Source organism: Bos javanicus, chromosome 16 (assembly GCF_032452875.1).
Source record: "Bos javanicus breed banteng chromosome 16, ARS-OSU_banteng_1.0, whole genome shotgun sequence".
NCBI classification, from domain to species: Eukaryota; Metazoa; Chordata; class Mammalia; order Artiodactyla; family Bovidae; genus Bos; species Bos javanicus.
This window is the reverse complement of record NC_083883.1, coordinates 4,138,487-4,159,118: the sequence shown is the minus strand read 5'-3', so window position 1 is coordinate 4,159,118 and position 20,632 is coordinate 4,138,487. Positions and strand designations below refer to the sequence as shown.

The 20,632-nt window shown below is 37.0% G+C and overlaps 1 protein-coding gene across 2 annotated transcripts in view; it reads left to right on the top strand.

Moving 5' to 3' along the window:
• NUCKS1 (nuclear casein kinase and cyclin dependent kinase substrate 1) overlaps positions 1–20,632 on the top strand; it is a 31,994-nt gene that overhangs the window by 2,042 nt on the left and 9,320 nt on the right. For both annotated transcript variants that reach the window (XM_061382012.1, XM_061382013.1), the window contains exons 2-4: positions 15,263–15,312; positions 16,878–16,983; positions 19,847–19,902. In XM_061382012.1, coding sequence (XP_061237996.1) covers positions 15,263–15,312; positions 16,878–16,983; positions 19,847–19,902 — 212 coding nt within the window. The remainder of the gene's footprint in view (positions 1–15,262; positions 15,313–16,877; positions 16,984–19,846; positions 19,903–20,632) is intronic.

The window sequence follows — 20,632 nt, the reverse complement described above, 5'->3', positions numbered from 1 at the left end:
ACATGTTGGGACAGGAACATTTTTTTATCTCTTGAAAACTTTGATTTTTTTTTTAGTATCACCAGGTGGGAATAAATACATTAAGCACGTTCTAATGCGTTTTTTTGTAGGCATTGGGATTTGTGCACAACTTTTTTCTTAGTATGTTAAAAGTAATTTTTTTAAGTGTTTATTTGCCCCTAATTGAAGAATGAAGTTAAATATATTGTAGACTTTTTTGAGTCACTTTCAAATTATTAATTTCAAACAACTTGGTTTCTGATTATATATTTAGTGATGAAGTCTCTTTGTAACTGTCTTTTAAGTCTTTTACATACTCTTGATCAATAATAAAGCAGAAATAATTAAACTTGAGTTTGGTGGTTTGTTAAATTTGCAATAAAAAAAGTTCTGTCTTAGGGAAGTGCTTTTATTTCAAGGTGTAATTGAATCTGTTTACTCGAGGGAATGTAACCAAAAATTACAGATGTTGACCTGGTATCAGAATGATCAACCTCGTTTAAAAACAAACCAAAAACCAAAAAAAGCACGAGTTGGCTAAGTGTCTCTGCAGCTTCTTTGGGAATATGTTTCTGTCCTTAGGCCTGTATATAATTTTGAGGGTTTTCTGGTTTACGTTTTTACTCTGACTATTTTAATGTTAACCTAAGCATTTAAAGAAGATTTAGAAATGTACTAATGGCTGCTTGACACCAGTTTCCAAATGAGTGGAATTGATCAGCTACTGCAGGATTTTCCATAGATGTGTGCGCTACACATATCTAAGTAGTTCAGGCTGTATTGCTCTCTTCACCTTTTATAGTATATAACTCACATATAAATGAGAGCTCAAATATTTTAGGCCTTGGATTCGAGTTTATAGCATAAAATTAAGTCTTAGAGCCAGAAAGAAATTTAGGCAAATTCATCTTGCAAGTGACTTTATGTGGGGACCTGGACAAGTGAAGTGCCTTGCGTCATCCGCTAATACATGCCAATATTGGGCCTAGAACCTAGATTTCTTAATTTCCAGACCTGCTTACCCTCATCCTCCCCCTTTCCACATAAATGCGCTCTACCTTCTACCAGATAAGAATTGATGTTACTTGACTGTATGACACTTTGAACTTTTGTTTTTATGACTCTTAACCTTTGGGGTAGGGACTAAAAATGCTACTACTTGTAAAAGATGAAAAAGAAAGCTCAGAGATGTACTGACTTGCCCAGACTAGAAAGTGGGTTTTTTGAAATTCAGCTTGGTGTATTCGCCAGAGATCCTCTCTTATTGAAAATACTCCCAAGTCACTCAGATCAATCTGTTTCTCCTTTCTTCATCTTGTAAGTGTTATCATGCCTCTTTTGTTTAGTACTTGAGATTGCAAAGAACCTTTAACATTGAAAGTTTAGATGTGAAAGCATAGGCTCTTACAGATTGATAAAAATATTTTTGGTCTTGTTTATACTTCTGTTGAGAATTAACAGCTTTTCCAAGATTTCAAATTGCTTTATTTTTAAAGAGAATTTTGTTTGTAATGTGTCTGGATTTCTTATTTTTTAAAAAAAAAGACATTCTCTCTTACAGGGAAATTAGTTTCAAAACGGCCTGTTAAAGGGAAAAACTTAGAAACCTGAAAATTTTAGGTAGTTTGGATTTTGGGACCAAGTGTACACTGTGCTAAGTCGACTGTGACTCTAGCTGGCCAAGCTCCTCTGTCCAAGGGATTCTCCAGGCAAGAATACAGGAGTAGGCAGCCATTCTCTTCTCCAGGGGATCTTCCCTACCCAGGGATCAAACCCAAATCTCTAACGTCTCCTGCTGCATTGGCCAGCCGGTTATTTACCACTAGCATCACCTGGAAAGCCCCCAGGTAGACACAGGAAGATACTTAAAAGTGTCATATACTAATAAATGTGGTTTTAGATGAGCCTGATTCCTTGTATCTCATCTTACTGTCTATGTCCAGGGTGTGTGTGTGTGCATGTGAAAGAAGTGTGATTTTTATTAACCTTGAATCTGTACATTGTTACTTACATGTCACTTTCCTCTAAAAAGAAACTTTGTAGACTTTACCTTCCAAAATATCTCACATAACTTGCAAAGCCTGAATAATGGAGGAGTTAATTTTGTAACAACACTTAAATACTCAACATTTCCCAACATATATATATTTAATGTGAAAACTATAATAAGACAACGCTGGGAATTCCCTGGTGGTCTAGTGCTTAGGACTTGATGCTTTAACTGCAGTGGCCCAGGTTTGATCCCTGTTTGGGGGACTTAAGATCCTCCTGCAAGCTGTGTGGCTCAGCCAAAAAGAAAGTGTTTTAAGTTTGATTTTAGAGAAATTACCAAATAAACATTTACTAAGTATAAATACAGAATCAGGTACTCCACTAGAGGATTTCACTTTATCTTGTGTTATCCTTATCACCCTGTAATAGAACATTTTTTTAAATAACAGATGACCAAATAAGTTATAATAGTATGTTACTCAATGTCACAGAACTATCAAACAGAGCCAGTATTTGAACTGAGATTTTCTGAGTACAATATTGGCATTCATTCTGTGGTACCACTCTTTCTTTCCTAGTGTTTGGCATGAAGATGGGCAAGTGCTACTTTATCTAGTCATCTCTAATGGTGAGTGCATTCTGTATGCACTGGTGGTTAAGATTTATATAGAAAATAGTTGAGGGGAAATACATGGCCAAACTGTTTTAAATAGCGATCTGTGTTTTTTTCCCAACTCAATCTTTAACTTGCAGAGATAAGTTTTAATTAAAAGCATTTTTAAAAAAAACAACTAGAACTTCAGCTTAGTCCAGTACCATCTGTTGGAAGTGATAACTTTGCAGTCAAGGAGCTAAGGTGTAGAAATAATAATAAAGGTGGATTTAGGCTTCATGAGTCTTATTTAAGTCTCTTCCAGATTTGTATTGTATTTGATTACACACCGAATATATTACAGGTCCACAATCCTTAGTTTGAAACCATTGGAGGACTATATGTGTTTGAGAGTTCAATATTTTCAAAAGTTTTAAGCAGGTAACAAGATTTTAAAAAAAGAAAGTAACAGGGTTCCTATACTGTATGTATAATGTACCATCACCAGTCTGGGGTAGTGCTCCTATAATGAAACATTAATCGCTGGTAAAACCTAGGAATTTTCACACTAAAATTCTAAAAATCCTCTCATTTGCCCCTCATATGTTTACCACCATATACATTATGAAAAAACTTGGTTTTCAGAACTTTTTGAATTTCCAGATCATAGATGAGAGAATGGACCTTTTAACAGTGCAGTCCCTTTCTCAACCTTTAATTTTAGAAAAAATAAAAATCTTGAAACAACTCGTTAAGCAAAGTATATATATTATCCCTATTTTGTATGTGCGATAGCTGAAACTTAGATAATTACATAATTGGCCCAGTTGACCTAACCTTTAAGAGGAAGCAGAAATTCCAATAGAAACTGTGGCCAATCCAAAGCCAGTGTGGTCTTTTCTGTGACTCACTGCCTTGGGGTATTACTGGTAGTAACACACTTTGCCATCTTTGGAGCAGTTTAGTTCATAGCAGGACTTTGGTGGACAAGACCAACTTTAGAGTGAGCTGGGGAGGGTGTGAGTGGAGAAAAGGAGAGTTTGAGGGGAAGAATAAGAGAATATGCAAAGAGGTTCATTACAGGAAAAGAACACTTGAATGTACAGGAAAACGCACTGAAGTGTGAGGCTTTTGTGGGAAGAAAATAACATGGCTTTAAGTGAATACGGTTCGTAAGTCAGGGGCATTTTTCCCCTGACCAAAATAAGTGAATGGATTCCAAAACCACCTAAAGGACACCACAGGAAATTAATGGGCTCATTTTACATATACAAATAGATGCAAGACTGCCAAACATAGCTAACTGAATCTAGTATGTATGAAAAATATCAAGTAGAATATGTCCCAGAAACAAGGGAGAAAGACCATAGCATTTGAAAAGGTTCAGCACCAATTATGAAACTCATTAGTATACTACAATTAGTAGGGAATTAAGATTAATAAATTGGAGTTGATTTAACTTGACAAAAGTTATAAATTAAGGTAAGTGGTTGAGTTTCAGTGATTGAAATCATTTAGCAATACAACTCATTAATAAGGAGAAAGTAATTTGGAATAAAGGGAGATTGGTTTTATGTTTTTGGTCTGTTTTCCCCAGAAATATAAAAAACAAGGCCACCGTTCTGTGTAGCTCTGGGATACCGACCCAGTTAACATCCATGTGAATGGTGCTTCTCTCAAGTTGAGAGTTAATGATACACAGTCACATAGAGTTTGCAAACTTGAGTCACTTGAACTTAATGAAGTTGTTGAGTATCCTGTGAAGTGTTACTTCGTTTGCCTTTTTAAATTCTTAGCTGCAAAGGGAAATAAACATATCATTCTGGATTATGAAGTGGCTTCTTGGATTGTTGAGTCTAGAAATAGAGACTGCAATGTTGTAGACAGTAAAAGAAAACATTTGGTCTAGCACATGACAACTTGATCAAACTGGGGCATCCCTTTGTTTTGTCTCAAAAAATGTATTCCAATCTAGGTTCTAGGAAGAACTGATTGTTACAGAATTGCATTGCCATATTTTAAAGTAACTAGTATCTAAATAGTCAGAGGTGTTTGAAAAACTTCAGGTTGCCAGAGTGTCTCAACTGGCTATATTTTCAGGTGCTTCTTAGTATCTTTTGAACCGTGCACCTGTACAGTTACCTGCAAAGCAAGGTGATCTTCAGGAAGATTTCATCTGTCAAGATAAAATGACCCAGAACGTGAATTTCTTAAGAAACTAAAACTTAGCTCCACTGAGAAGTAAAAATCCAGCCATCTATTCATTGGACTGGGATAATGGACTATCTTCCACAGAAGCTACAACTGGAAAGATTTATAATAATTTATAATAAGTATAAATAATTTATAATAATATTTTGACTACTGCTTTCCCACTGAGTTCTCTAAATCAGACTGTCAAACTCTGCTGCTTGATATTGCATCATTTAGAGGGAAACATCACACTTGTCAGGAAAAGCTGTCCTTTTGATGCAGAGAACTGTCCTTGATTTACAACTTTAGAGCCTCAAATAAGGGCTTCCTGCGCACAAAATTCACATCTACCTTAACTTCTTCGCCAAAAAATAGGACCCAAGGTCCACTTCACAGTCTAAACCTGATGAAGACCCCTTTTCACACAGTCCTACTGTGCTTTGAACCCATCAAGACACTGATTCATTTAAATTTCACCTAAATTGTACCCTTCCCCAAATCCTTTTCAGTTTTCCTGTTTGGTTAGATGCTCCACACTTCTGATGTTCCATCATCTTTATTATAATGAGTCAGTAAATCTGACTTTCTTAGGCTACAGATTTGTCCCTGATAGTTGTGTTAAGACAACTGGAAGAGTCCACTGAAGTTTCCAAGACCTTGCTGCAGACAGGACTCTACTTGGTAATGTACCTGCTTGAGGTTTACTCTTCCTAACTGCATAGTTTTTGCACTAATGTTAGGAATGTTTTCCTATATGGAGGAACTGAATATATTTTGGGAATAAGGAGTGCCATATAACAGTTCATATTTATTCACCTGGACTGAAATAGTAGCAAGTTGATAAAAGGTTTAGAAGGGAATTGTAATAACTAATATGTATCTGGCTCATCATTCAGAATGCCTTTATTCTCGTGCAGAAGTTAGAAATTTACTTTTCCCATTTGAAGAACTGAGAGCTCTTTCCTGTAACTTTTTGATTTTTTAATTTTTATTTAAAATTTTTTGCTTTCTTGTTTCTTGTGACTGGTTTTGAATTCTATTTAATTGTAAAAAGCAGAATGATACAGTTAAAGCAACATTTCTTAGCCAAAAGGAACATGAAGCTCAAAGATAAGCAATTGTGAGAAATTACCCTGAATTGAATTTACGTATCTCAGCTTCTATGAACTAATTTTCTTACATCCTGAGAAAATTTGGCACATGTATAGTCTTGAGAGTTACAAAATAAGAGGTAAAATGTCCTAAGTTTTAAGGGGTGAGTGGGTAGTGATTGTTGATAAGCAGAAACTTTCATATTTAGCCTTGAAGGAAAGAGTGGAAACTGTCGCATCAATTTTAAGGGCTGCTCTGTGGAAGAAAGTTTAGATTTAGACCATGGTAATACCAGGAGCTAGACAAGACAATTGGTGAGTGGACTTCAGAGGCAGATCTCACCGCAATGGAAACTTCCAGTATGGAGTTTTCTTCAAATTAGTAGCCATGGGAGATCATGAAGGTCCTCAGTCAAGCTCTTACAGTACATCTGTTAATAGGATAACGTGTTTTGGGTAAGATTGGGTTAGCTGTCAGGTCCAGTAATTCCAGTACCTGGTGGTATATCACCCTTTCCCCTGACCCCCACAGGCCACTAACCTTGGATAGGCTTTATGAGTGCTTAAGGAAATGGCAACCCACTCCAGTGTTCTTGCCTGGAAAATCCCAGGGACGGGGGAGCCTGGTGGGCTGCTGTCTATGGGGTTGCACAGAGTCGGACTCGACTGAAGCGACTTAGTAGTAAGCTTAAAAAAGTGATTTTCTCGAAAAGAGTTAAAAGTAGGAAGAAATGTTACACTTTCGTGGCCACGGATTATAACTGTTGCTTGTAAAAGTGAAACTACTTTGTAAATCTGTATATTCTAAAGCAGTGGATGAGGTTCCTGTAAGAAATAGGTTTGACATTGCAATTTTGTTACATGTAAGAATACAAACACAGAAACAAGCTTCAGGCATTTGGCAGTTATTTAGGTACAATTTTCTCTGATATTTTCTATTTGCTGCTTTTTCTTTTAAAGAGCTAGTTACAGGGAATTCCCTGGCGGTCCAGTAGTTAAGGCTCAGTGTGCTCACCCCCTGGTCGGGGGGACTAAGATCCCCCACCTGTGTGGCAAAAAAAATAAAATTGTAGTTACACATCAGTAAGGGCTTCACTTTGGAACAACGGACTGGTTCCAAATTGGGAAAGGAGTACATCAAGGCTGTATATTGTCACCTTGCTTATTTAACTTGTATGCAGAGTACATCATGCGAAGTGCCGGACTGGATGAAGCACAAGCTGGAATCAAGATTGTTGGGAGAAATAGCAATAATCTCAGATATGCAGATTACACCAACCTTATGGCAGAAAGCAAGGAGAAACTAAAGAGCCTCTTGATGAAAGAGGAGAGTGAAAAAGTTGGCTTAAAACTCAACATTTAGAAAACTAAGATCATGGCATCCTGTCCCATCACTTCATGGCAAATAGATGGGGAAACAATGAAAACAGTGACAGACTTTATTTTCTTGGGCTCCAAAATCACTGCAGATGGTGACTGCAGCCATGAAATTAAGACATTTGTTCCTTGGGAGAAAAGCTTTGACAAGCCTAGATAGCATATTAAAAAGCAGAGACATTACTTTGCCAACAGAGGTCTGTTTAGTCAAAGCTATGGTTTTTCTGATAGTCATGTATGGATGTGAGCTGGACTATAAAGAAAGCTGAGTGCAGAAGAATTGATGCTTCTGAACTGTGGTGTTGGAGAAGACTCTTGAGAGTCCCTTGGACTGCAAGGAGATCCAACCAGTCCATCTTAAAGGAAATCAGTCCTGAATGTTCATTGGAAGGACTGATGCTGAAGCTCCAATACTTTGGCCACCTGATGTGAAGAGCTGACTCATTGGAAAAGACCCTGATGCTGGGAGAGACTGAAGGTGGAAGGAGAAGGGGACGACAGGATGAGTTGGTTGGATGACATCACCGACTCAATGAATGTAAATTTGAGCAAGCTCCAGGAGTTGGTGATGGACAGGGAGGTCCTGCGTGCTACAGTGCTTGGGGTTGCAAAGAGACACGACTGAGCTACTGAATTGACTAACTGAATGGCTTCCCAGGTGGCTCAATGGGTAAAGAACCTGCGTACAAAGCAGGAGACACGGGAGTTGTGGGTTTGATCCTTGGGTCAGGGAGATCCCCTGGAGGAGGGCATGGCAACCCACTCTAGTATTCTTGTCTGGAGACTCCCATGGACACAGGAGTCTGGCAGGCTACAGTCAACAGAGTTGCAAAGAGTTGGACCCAACTGAAGTGACTGAGCACACTCGCAGGCATCCTTCAGTAAATTGACTTCAGGACCCAATAACGGGTTGTGGCTGACAGGCTGAGAAACATTGTTCTAGATATTTACCTCTTACATGATCAGTTAAAAGAGCTGTGTTAGCTGTTTGGGGTTCCTCAAAACTCAGATAAACTGGATTCTAGAAAATGAGCTAGGTGTTTCTTCTTCCCTGCATTGACCAGAGCAGTGTGATTTCTTCAGGGTTACAAATGGAAGGATAGTCCGCTTGAATGAGCTAAACAATGTAAGTTGTTTATAAGTTCCCTCTGGTTTTCCTTGAGAAAATGATTTTGTGCTCTTTAAGTAGTGTAAAGCTTAAGGTATCAACAATTAAATGTGTGTTTCTGTTTTAAAGTTCTGCTTCCTTGCCTGGAATTTGGTGTGAACGTTGGTGACAGATTAGCATCAGATTTTGTGGTTTTAGTTGTTTTCTCATCTGTAAGGTTAAGAGGGTTAGTTGAGATCATCTCAAAGGTGTGGTAATTTTCTTCTCTGAAGTACTGTTCATTCCCTGATAGCTCAGTTGGTAAACAGCCCGCCTGCAATGTGGGAGACCTGGGTTCAACCCCTGGGTTTGGAAGATTGCCTGGAGAAGGGAACAGCTACTCATTCCAGTATTCTGGCCTTAAGAATTCCGTGGGGTCGCAAAGAGTCAGGCACGACTGAGTGACTCACTTCACTTGATCTTTAGAATGTTATTCAAATATTATTGACTTGGTCTTAGATGGTTGCTGCTATAAGAAAGAAATTTGGGAGGTAGACTTACCATTATTTAGTAGAAGGAAGTTGATGATCAAGAGAGAGGAAGAAAAAAAATCCTATTGCTTGAGTTAGCCATATTTGGTGCCAAAAATGGATCTTGTTCTTTGTCTAGCTTCCAACTTTACCTTTCATTTTTGCACTTTATAGCAATGCAAAAGTGAGGACTTATCTCAAAGCCCTCTGGTGGTCATCCAGGAATTGGTTCATGTGTAACCAAGTTACCTTTAGAATCTAAATATAGTGATTATATCAGCTTTTAAAATAAGAGCAGGCACATAATTGAAGTTTTTGTGTTCCTATAGTTTCTATTTTAAACATTTGTTTTCCTTACTGGGTTACAGTTCTGTTTTCTAGTGTAAATTTTTAGACTTGTTTAGATGGAACTCCATTTGATTTGAGTGATAGAAATTGATTGAACTTGAATGGTGGAATTTAAAATAGCTAGTATTGCTACTTTCTCTGCCCTAATTGGTAACTGGAAACTTTATCATAGAGTTGGAAATAATGTTAAAATACATATTTTGACGTTGCATTTTAGTGAAATGAACAACAAACTCTTGAACACAATCTTTCTAAATAATACTAGAACCAGACACCATGTTTTTAAGAGGAGTGATTTAATCATGCTGTTCAGATAAATAGTTCAAGAGCGTTGTGTAATCAGGTGGGTTCAAGATTGCAGTGGTATTCTGGAGAAAACAGGTTAGTGCTTATAAGAAATAATGGCTGCTATTTATTGGATAATTGTGTGCCTGGCACTCACGGCAACCTTGAGAGACAGGTGTTGTTATTTCTGTCTTACAGGTGAGAAAACTGAAGTTCAAAGAGGGGAAATAACTGGGAGACCCAGGATTTAAACCCAATTTTAAAATCCATGTTTTTAACTTTTATGCTGTCTTGAAATTTTTAAATTTAATTTATTTTAATTGGAGGATCGTTGCTTTACAATGTCTGTATTAGAAATTTTGTATTGTCCTCCCAGTTTGAGTTTTTGATGTTCATTTTACACTGAAAAGTTGGTTTTGGCATTTGAAAGTTGCTTCAGCGGTTACGACTCCTTGCTTTCAGTGGTATCATAACATGTTTGTAGTTTTCCTGTGTTGAAAACTAGGATAGAAAAAAATATATTGATAGAAAATATGGGACTTCCTTGGTGGTCTTCCTTGCCAAAGCAGGAGGCTAGATCAAGGAACTAAGATCCCACATGCCATGCAGCATGGCCAAAAAGAGAAAAATGTACTAAATAATTTTTTGGCTGTGCCAGGTTGAACCCTGGACCACTGCAGTGAAAGTACCAAGTCCTAAGCACTGGACTGCCAGGAAATTCCCCTTTCAAATCTCTTAAATCTAAAATAAAGTTTTTTAGTTTGGAGAAAACTGAATTTTCTTTTGTTGTTAAGGGCAGTGGGATTAAAAGTCTGATAGGTTAAAACCTCCAGTGGCACATACATCCTCCCTTCTGTTGCCCTTTCTCACCCTAATCCTTTGCAGAGGCCAAATCCATTCACTCATCAAACCTTCCTTGAATCTGATGTTCTAAGTGAAGGAGAGACAGCCTCTGTCCTCAAGAAGTTCACATTTAAAAGGGGAGACAGACATTAGTGGTTTATGTAGTATCAGTAAGGGATTAAAGGTGTTGAGAGGTGATGTTGTAGCTGATATGAATGAGACTGATACGAATAGCATTCCAAGCAAGGAAGCTGCAGGACCAAGTGGTAAAAACAACAACAACAAAAAAAACCTGATTCTTGGTTCCTTCCTGGTGTTGATTGTTAAGTGGCAAGAAATGAGATCCAAAAAGACTTTTAAGGAGCTACTGCTGCTAAGTTGCTTCAGTCATGTCCGACTCTGTGCAACCCCATAGATTGCAGCCCACCAGGCTCCCCGTCCCTGGGATTCTCCAGGCAAGAACATTGGAGTGGGTTGCCATTTCCTTCTCCAATGCATGAAAGAGAAAAGTGAAAGTGAAGCCGCTCACTCTTAGCGACCCCATGGACTGCAGCCTACCAGGCTCCTCCCATGGGATTTTCCAGGCAAGAGTACTGGAGTGGGTTGCCATTGCCTTCTCCAGACTTTAAGGAGATTGGATGATTAACCTCTAGAGTATTTTCTAGAATTAGATTTCTAACAGAGCTCTTAAAATTTGGCCCTAAGAGCAAAAAGTTCAGAAAATATTTGAGTGCCTACCTTTTACCTGTTCTGTAGCACCAGTGGGGACATAAGACATAACTGTTACCTTCAGAGAGCTCAAATTAGTGAAGAAAGCAAATGCTACAGCAGTATGTTTTAAGCTGTGTGGTCCCCAAAAGGATCATTGACTGTTTGAATTTGACAAAGTCATGTTTTTCATTAAGCTTTGATAATTGTGTTTAATTTTATAGAGCAGCTTTTTAGATCTGTGTGGCAACTTAGGTCATCAGTTCCAACAGCTGAGGGACTGGGGCCCAGAGAAGTGATTGGCCTGAAGTTCTAGAACCAGAACCTGGAATTCCTCTCGGCAGATTCTGTATTTATCACTACATAATTCCTTTCTAAGGAGTGTTTCTAGGGATACACTAGAGAAGTGTAACTATCATTAGCAAGCTGTTAGAAAGTTCTTTATATTGAACCCATACTTAATCTGACCACCAAATGTAACGTGTTTTCTCTTTTGCAAGTTAGAAAAATGCCAATTTATTCAGTTGTTCTTCATATGAAGAAGGAAGAAGGAGGAGAAGAAAATGTCTACCCACTGCGGTATTCTTGCCTGGAGAATCCCCATGGACAGAGGAGCCTGGCGGGCTACAGTCCATGGGGTTGCAGAGAGTCAGACACAACTTAATGATTTAAGAACAACAGTGGTCCTTTTCCATTATGATTACTTGCCTTTATACAGTACCATAGGATATGTCTATTGATCCCTGGAAATTATACCGCATTTTAGCTGCAATTGCACCAGCATGGATAGCTAAAATTATTATACCTGCAGTTTCAGAATCTGTTCATAATTATGCGAAGTTGAGGTTTAAAACTCCCTCTCGTAGATCCTTTCCCCCTGCTTCAGTGTCCCATTTTCCTTGATACCAAGTAATGCAGAAAATGGTCATCTTTGCATTGAGTTCATAATGTTGTTTTTCATGGTGTCTGTCATTAAAAATCACTATTTTGCTAGAACATGAATATTTACTACCTCCCCAATAGTTTTGTGTTTTTTTTGTTTTTGTTTTTTTAAGAAAATTTTTTGTTTTTTTTAATTGTGGTAAAGTAGCATATTTCCCCACTGCAGTACTCTTGCCTGGAAAATCCCATGGACAGAGGAGCCTGGAAGGCTGCAGTCCATGGGGTCGCTGAGGGTCAGACACGACTGAACGACTTCACTTTCACTTTTCACTTTCATGCATTGGAGAAGGAAATGGCAACCCACTCCAGTGTTCTTGCCTGGAGAATCCCAGGGATGGGGGAGCCTGGTGGGCTGCCGTCTATGGGGTCGCACAGTGTTGGACACGACTGAAGTGACTTAGCAGCAGCAGCAGCATATTTACCATCTTAACTTTTTTTTCCCCCGATTCTTTTATATAATTTTATGTATTTGCTTTTGGCTGTGCTGCATCTTCATTGCTGCGAGCGGGAGCTACTCCCTAGCTGGGATGCTCAGGCTTCTCACTGCAGTGGCTTCTCTGGTTGCAGATCACAGGCTCTAGGGCTCACAGGCTTCAGAAGTTGTGTACATGGGCCCGATAATTGTGGCGCACAGACTTAGTTGCTCTGCCACATGTAGGATTTTCCTGCATCAGGGATTGAACCCGGCCTCCTGTATTTAAAGGCGGATTCTGTACCCCTGAGCCACCAAGAAAGCCCCATCTTAACCATTTTAAAACGTACGGTTCAGTAGTTAAATACGTTCACATTTTTGTGCATTCAGTCTCTAGAACTCTTGTAAAACTGAAACGATACATACCATTGACTTCTCCATCTTCCTCTACCCCACCCCTGGCAACCACCATTCTACTTTTTTGTCTCTCTGCATTTGACTAGGTAACTCATATAAGTGGAATTAATAGTCATGTTTTTTTAAATTAACTTTCCTAATAGAATGGTATCTTTAATATATAAACTCAGTTTCTTAAAACATAGTTACAATATATTTTATGGTTTTGCATCTTGTCTCATTTAGGCAATAAAGTCAGAAGATAATTCATTATTGGTAGACTAAAGAAAAACAATGCAAAATTCCTTATGAGTCCTTTTTCTCTCTTAAATGAAGCGTGTGTCCATAGGGCTTCCCTGGTGGCTCAGTGGTAAAAATCCTACCTGCCAACACAGGAGGCACGAGTTTGATTCCTGGTCTGGGAAGGTCCCACTTGCCACAGAGTAACTCCGTGCGGGGGGCTGCAACTCCTGAGCCCGTAGCTCTGGAGCCTGCGAGCCTCGACTCCCGAAGCCCGAAGGTCCTAGCGCCTATGCGCCACAACATGAAGCCCCACTTACCACAGGTGGAGGAAAACCTGTATGCAACGGAGACCCAGCACAGCTTGAAAAAATGCAGCCATGCCTTCTTGCACATCTAAGCCCCAAGCATGTGTTCAGAATTCACTCCTCCTCCATCATTTTTGCATATTATATAGACGTCACACCTGTACTCGAATTCTGACTGCCCTATTTTTGCTTTTAAATGGTGTCTTAATCTATTGTTGTGCTGTTATTTAGTCACTAAGTTGTGTCCGACTCTATAGCCCACCAGGCTCCTCTGTCCATGGGATTTCCTAGGCAAGAATAATGGAGTGGGTTGCCATTTCCTTCTCCAGGGGATCTTCCCCACCCAGGAATCGAACCCCTGTCTCCTGCATTAGCAGGTGGATTCTTTACCACCGAGCAACCTGGGAAGCATCTTAATCTATAAAACTAGGAATAGTCCTCAGCTTAGATTTAAGTGTAGTTGGTGATATGTTTCTCTTAGTCCTTTCAATTCATTTGTTCAATTTCCCCTTAGTTACAGTGCATCTAAGGTTCTTCTAAACGCCAGGCATTTAGAAGTTTGGATACTAACATAGAAGCTCTTATATCTCTCAAGGCAGAAATTTTAAACTTCTGGGTTTAGAATATGAAGTAGAAAAATGGGAATTAAATTTGTTTGAGATATTAAAGATGCTTTACCTAGGAAGAAATACTTTTAAAAGTACTTTTAAGTACTTTAAGCTGAGCGCCAAAGAATTGATGCTTTTGAACTGTGGTGTTGGAGAAGACTCTTGAGAGTCCCTTGGACTGCAGTCAATCCTAAAGGAAATCAGTCCTGAATATTCATTGGAAGGACTGATGCTGAAGCTGAAACTCCAGTCCTTAGGCAACCTGATGCAAAGAACTGACTTGTTGGAAAAGACCCTGATGCTGGGAAAGACTGAAGGCAGGAGGAGAAGGGGATGACAGAGGATGAGATGATTGGATGGCATCACTGACTCAATGGACATGAGTTTGAGCAAGCCCCGAGAGTTGGTGATGGACAGGGAAGACTGGAGTGCTACAGTCCATGGGGTTGCAAAGAGCGACTGAGCGACTGAACTGAAAGGACTTAAAAATCACTGAGCCAAGTAGATACATAAATTTGTTTCTTTAATAAATGCTCTTTAGGGGAGTTTCCTGGTGGTATAGTGGGTAGGATTCCATCCAGGCTTTCACTGCTGTGGGAAGGGAGCTGAGCTCTTTAATAAAGAGCATTTGGCTCATTATTATATTTATTATATTTGGCTGTGCCAGATCTTAACTGCAGCATACGGAATCTAGTTCCCTAACCAGGAATCAAACCTGAGTTCCCTGCATTGGGAGCACTGAGTCTTAACTACTGGACCACCAGGTAAGTCCCAAAGAACAGCTTTTGAATGAATCAGTTTCTTCCATTCCCTTCTGTGTAAAGCTTAACTTACAGTCACCATAGTTTGTATATTATAATTAATTGTATTATATTTAAAAGCTAAGACACTTTGCTGTGAAAAAAAAAAATTAGTAGTAACCTTATTTATCAGGAATATGTGTGAATAAAATAACATTTACAGTTTTGGTTTGTGTGCATATGGTATCAGACTGTATATAAAGAATATATGGTACTATGGCTCATTTCTCCATTTTATGTACTCCTGGGAGGTTGTTTTGTTGGAAAGGATAATATTTGAGCTATCCCTGAGATGAGCATTATAAGAATTGTCGTTTGACATAGTTTTGTTTTAAGCTACGCTTTCCTATAGCACAATGTGACATTCTTTTGGCTGAGATGACAGCTTTTTGAAAAATAAATTTCAGAGAGCTAGTTCTAATTCTGTTTATGAAATAGAAATGAGTGTTCTAGTATCTTAGAAAAGTCCTATATTTTTATGATCTTGATTAGAGTCTTTTCTTTTTACAGAAATAGGAAGGTCGTTGATTATTCACAGTTTCAGGAATCCGATGATGCTGGTAAGTTTTATGATTTCAGTAAGTAGTACATTGAACTGATTAGTGGAAGAATACCCAGCATATTTACACTGTTTTTTATTCTTTTGAAGTAATTTTTAAATTTTAGACTATTTTGACGTATATAAATTACATCAGTCTGTGTCACTCAAAACAAATGTTGAACCTGCATGGATTTTACTTTTTCCTTGGTAAATCATTGATAATAAACACTTCAATAATTTTTTTTCTTACCTAGTTTTGGACTCTAAAGTTTAAATGTGCAATAATTCTTATACATTGTTTATTAATATATCTCCTGCTATAATCACAGTAAAACTCATACTTTGTAATAGGGAGCATGTATGTATTTTGCATGATGAAGTAAGATGAGAGTATTTTGTGAAACACCTTTGATTTGTGAACTAACTATAGAGAGGCTAGTGTATTGTAAATCTTAGCCATAAAAGGTTTCTTTAGAATATGTCCTTACTCTCATTTTCAAGATGTGTTTACTGTTCTTTTTTCTTTAATCTAATTTTACTTTATAAAGATAATATTATATGCTTTGGGGAAATGTAGGAAATACAGCATTGTATAAAGAAGAATTAAAAAAGAACATAACCCAACTTCCCAGAGGCAATACTTGCTAAATATATTTGTTTACTCATTTAATCCTTAGCTCAGTCCTGTTAAAATGGGGTTATAAGTATTGTTATTTCCATTTTACAGATAAGGAAACTGAGACAGAAATATTATTCAAGGTCCCTTAGCCCTCAAGTAACCTTTTTGTTTAAAAAGGCTTTGGTCTTTTTGTTTCCTTTTAAAAATATAGTTGACATCTTTCTGTAGAATTTTGGATTCTGTGCCTCTCCCAGCTGCCCCTACTTAGCTCTCTTGTGTTATGAAAAGTTTATGCTTGTTAGTGGTTGTGTGGTATTCCATAATTTATAATTATTCAACCATTTAATAATTGCTGAAGCTTCACACTGTTCTCAGTCCTCACAAGTGTATATAATGGTCTAGTGAACAGTTTTGGAAATAGTCACTTTTTAAGGTTTTATGGCACTTTTTAAATTGAGGGTGTTTTCTTCAAGTGTCAGAGTGTGCTATATATAATACTTTAGCTTAAAAGTAATTTGCTTGATAACAGTAATTGTGTTAGGATTGTAGGATTGTGGGTTCTTTACATTCTAAAATGCTTATAATATAACCATGTTACCATAATAGTTTCCAAATAAATACAAAGATGTGGAAACATGTTAAAGGCTTTAACAAAGTAAAAGGCTAAAATATAAAATAAGAGATATTTGACTGTGAGTATATTAAAGTATACACATGAGGACTGGAAAGCAGTAGGCAAAAATAAAAATGATTGAGACAAGGTGGAACTAGAGTGGAAAAGAATTTTGTTTTTGTAATGAAAGAAAATTATTTAGGACATTCTGCCTTCTTAGCTTTTAAACAGCTTGAGAGAATTATCTCAGTAAATACTGTGGTATTTTTGATATGTAAAAATCATAATATAGTTCATTGAATTTGAAAATTTTTATCTTCATAAATAAATTTTATCTTCATAATCTGTTTAGATGAAGATTATGGAAGAGATTCAGGCCCTCCAGCTAAGAAAATTCGATCATCTCCCCGAGAAGCTAAAAATAAGAGGCGATCTGGAAAGAATTCACAGGAAGATAGGTAAGAGGCATTGCTAGTCTGTTTCTACTTACAGATGAGGGTAGTCTCTGATCTCTAAACTGGTAGAATCTTCATTTACTTTGGGACAGTGCTCTTGGTGGTGTTTTTGTGTATTTCATATTATCAAAGCATGCAGTGCTTTGATTCTAGAGATTAGCCTCTTTAAGGTCATGGAGGCTTGCTTAGACTCAACCTGGAGTCTCAAGTGAGCTCTGGGAATGATAGAATGATTTTGTTGCTACTGCAAACCTCTGAACAAAGGTAGAAAGGTTGTTTAAGTATGTACTGATAATTTGTTGCCCAAAGATACTATTGGCATTTTCACTGTAGAAAGGGCAAAGAATAAGTGACCTTTCCTATTCAGAAAATTACTGGCACAAATCACTGACAGAATTATAACTAAAGCTTATAGAATCTTAAGTTGCATTGCCTGCTGAGTTTTATATAATCAATCCTACTTTGTTTAAATAATTTAATAATTTTGAGCTGTTCCCTTTCCCTTCGTGTTATAAATGAGTTCAGATGAGTTATGTTGTCAACTGTAATTGCCTCTCAAGACCAGGGTACAGTAGCTTTCATCTCTGCTTTACAGGTATACGTGTAAGCTCTCAAATTCAGTGTAGTGTAACTATGCCAAGACCTTCTTGATGGTGGTGGTGATGATAGTTACCATTTAGGATTATTATGTGCCAGTATCTATTATGTGCTAATTATCATTTAATTCTCACAAAACCTTTATTAGGGTAAGTAATATTAACTCAGAGGAGTCAGTGATTTAAGGACTGGCAAATGAACCAACAGGTTTTGAAACCATGTCTATTGGACTCCAAAATCCATTTTTTTTAGCCATTAGACTATACCACTTCCAAACAATACTATTAAGTATGAGCATTTCAAAGAAATAAAATGATAGTTCTCATTAGTTCGTCTAAGATATTTACTTTTGAGCACTAAAATCAGTATAATAAAGCCCTGAGTAAAAGTCTTTCATTCTGAATTCACAGAAAGCTAAATTTAATACATTCACCTAGCATTTTCTGTTTGCTTGAATCACTAACCTCTAATATTTTCTTTCCTGGAGAATTTCAGAAATGTGGAAAATTTTTGAGGAAAATTAAGATAAAATTTTACTGTAGGAAGATAACTCTTCCATAGTTTCATTAATATATCTCTCTAATCCAGTTTTTTTAAATAATTTTTTTATGTGAACTATTTTTAAAGTCTTTATTGAATTTGTTACAGTATTGCTTCTGTTTCATGTTTTGGGTTTTTTTTGGTCACAAGGCTTGTGGGATCATAGCTCCCTGGATAGGGATCAGTTCCACACCCCATGCATTGGAATGCGAGGTTCTACCCATTGGGCCATCAGGGAAGTCTGCACTCCAGTTTCATACAGCAGTCCAACTTAGAGCTGTCTTTTATTGTATTTATTTTATTATACTTTCCCTAGGAATGAGCATCTTCATTGCCTGTTATCATGTCTCATCAATACAATTGATACCTAGACTACGTTTTTCATTGTTGCAATCATTTGGTTTTATTACTCTCTCCTATGGGGCCAAGAATGGTTGAAATACAGTTTTTGTTGCCATTTGTATTGTCTCATATGTTTATTCCCTCAGACCAGTATTATGTTGATTTTTCTGTTGGTCTCTACTTAAAAGTTTAGCTATTACTTGACTTCATTTTAAGGGGCTCAAGGATTAATGGTCTCTATAAATTCAATAATAAGATAAATAGAGAAAATGATTTCATTCTTCATCATTGTAATAGACTTGTGAATTAAATGCTTATTTTGCATAAAATACATAGAACAGTCACAATTTTCAAAATTACAGTATATTTAGATCAGATTGCTTAGTAAAGAAATGTGTTTGGTTTTTTTCTTTGCTTAGGAATCTTGGGCTCAATAGTTTGTCATTTGAGTGTGATCTAGATTATGGGAATACCAAAAGATTTACAGGATCTGCTGTTGAAAAAAAGAAGGCTATGAAGACAATTTTATGTATGTTTTTTTGGTGGGTGGTTGTCAGAATTTCTCATGGAATCATAAAATTTTAGCACTGAAGAGTACCAAGTGAATTGCCTAAGATCATACAGCTAACTAATTTATGACAAAGACAGAACACTAGACACCAGATTTCTAAGTTAAAATTTGTGAGGATATAAAATGTGCATCTTTGTGACATAAAAAATTATTTTATAAAATTTTCCATTTAACTTTGAAACTCTTTAACTTTTACCCCGCAATGATCTTTAGCTTGCTTTTATTTTCTCCATGATGTAAGGCAGGCCTATGTGTTGAGATTTCTGATGTACAGCATACTATACTCCTAAATATTAATATTAGGAGATAATTTATTTTCATTTTGCTTTAGATAAATTTCTGGCATTTTGTAATTTATATAACTCTAGTTTCCTTTAATAATTATAAAGGTATTTTCTGCATTTATATTTGGTGCAATCCACTAATTTGCCTTCTTGACCACCGTCAATACATTACGTGGTTTATTTTCATTATATTCATACTCTGTCTCTGACAATGAAGTTTTTTTCTTAGTAAATGTTCTTGTGAACCAGGGCTTATGCATAGGTGAAAACTTTTAGCCTGTGTTGAGATACCTTCCTTTTTTCCTTTGGGTCTTCAAAGGAAGCAATATTTTCCAAAAGTGGATAAAATTGTTCTTAATCACCAGTATCTCTCTGTATTAGGGAAATACTGGAAGCAGTTTCACTCCTCAGCATCTGAATTATTTTATGTATAACAGGTTTTCTTTAGCATTCTTCTCTGGTCAGGTTTCTAGAGATTTATGTTCACTTGGATTTTGGTCTAAGACTTTTAAACCTTTCCCTCTTCTTATAGTGAGGACTCAGAAGAAAAAGATGTGAAGACTAAGAAGGATGATTCTCATTCAGCAGGTAGTAACAATTTTTAATGTAGTAGCTGTAATTCTATTTATTTATTTATTGGACATTTTAATAAGCGGTTTCATAGTAATGCCAGGCTCTGTGGTAAATACCACATTACAAACAGTAAGTGTCTCCATCTGCAAAGAGCTCACGATGATTCTTAGTCCAGCTGGCTTATTACCGTTTCCTATGAAAGCTTTTTTTTTTTTTTAGCATACTTATGTCCATCCCATCCCAGGACTTCTGATTCAGTAGGTCTAGGTGGGATGTTGGGGCTTTGTTTTTTTAAAGTATTTACAGATTATTCTCATGCATAATTGAAATTGTGCATAATGGAAATTGAAAACCACTTACATGAACAAATAAAAGATATCAAACTATATAGAATATATATAATACTAAGTGAAATCAAGGTATAAAATACAGGAAATGATGGGTTGAAAAGCAAACAAAGATTAGTTTTAGTCTGACTTCTTAGCTGCGAAGAGGTCCTTTGAAACAGTAGCCACAGAGAAAGCTTTTTTGTAAGAGTTTTAACTTAAAAGAATCAATTGAAGAGATTCTGACTAGATTAAATGTTAAATCCTGATTATTTGTTGTTGGTATTTATTTTTTAAAGTTTAATTCGTTCAAGAATTGAGAGTTCCACGTTGCTCCCAAACATTTTAGTTTTGGTCTGCGTTCCCATGCTATTTAGGTAATGTGTAAAGCGTAGACAAAGTTCCACTGAATTCGCCCT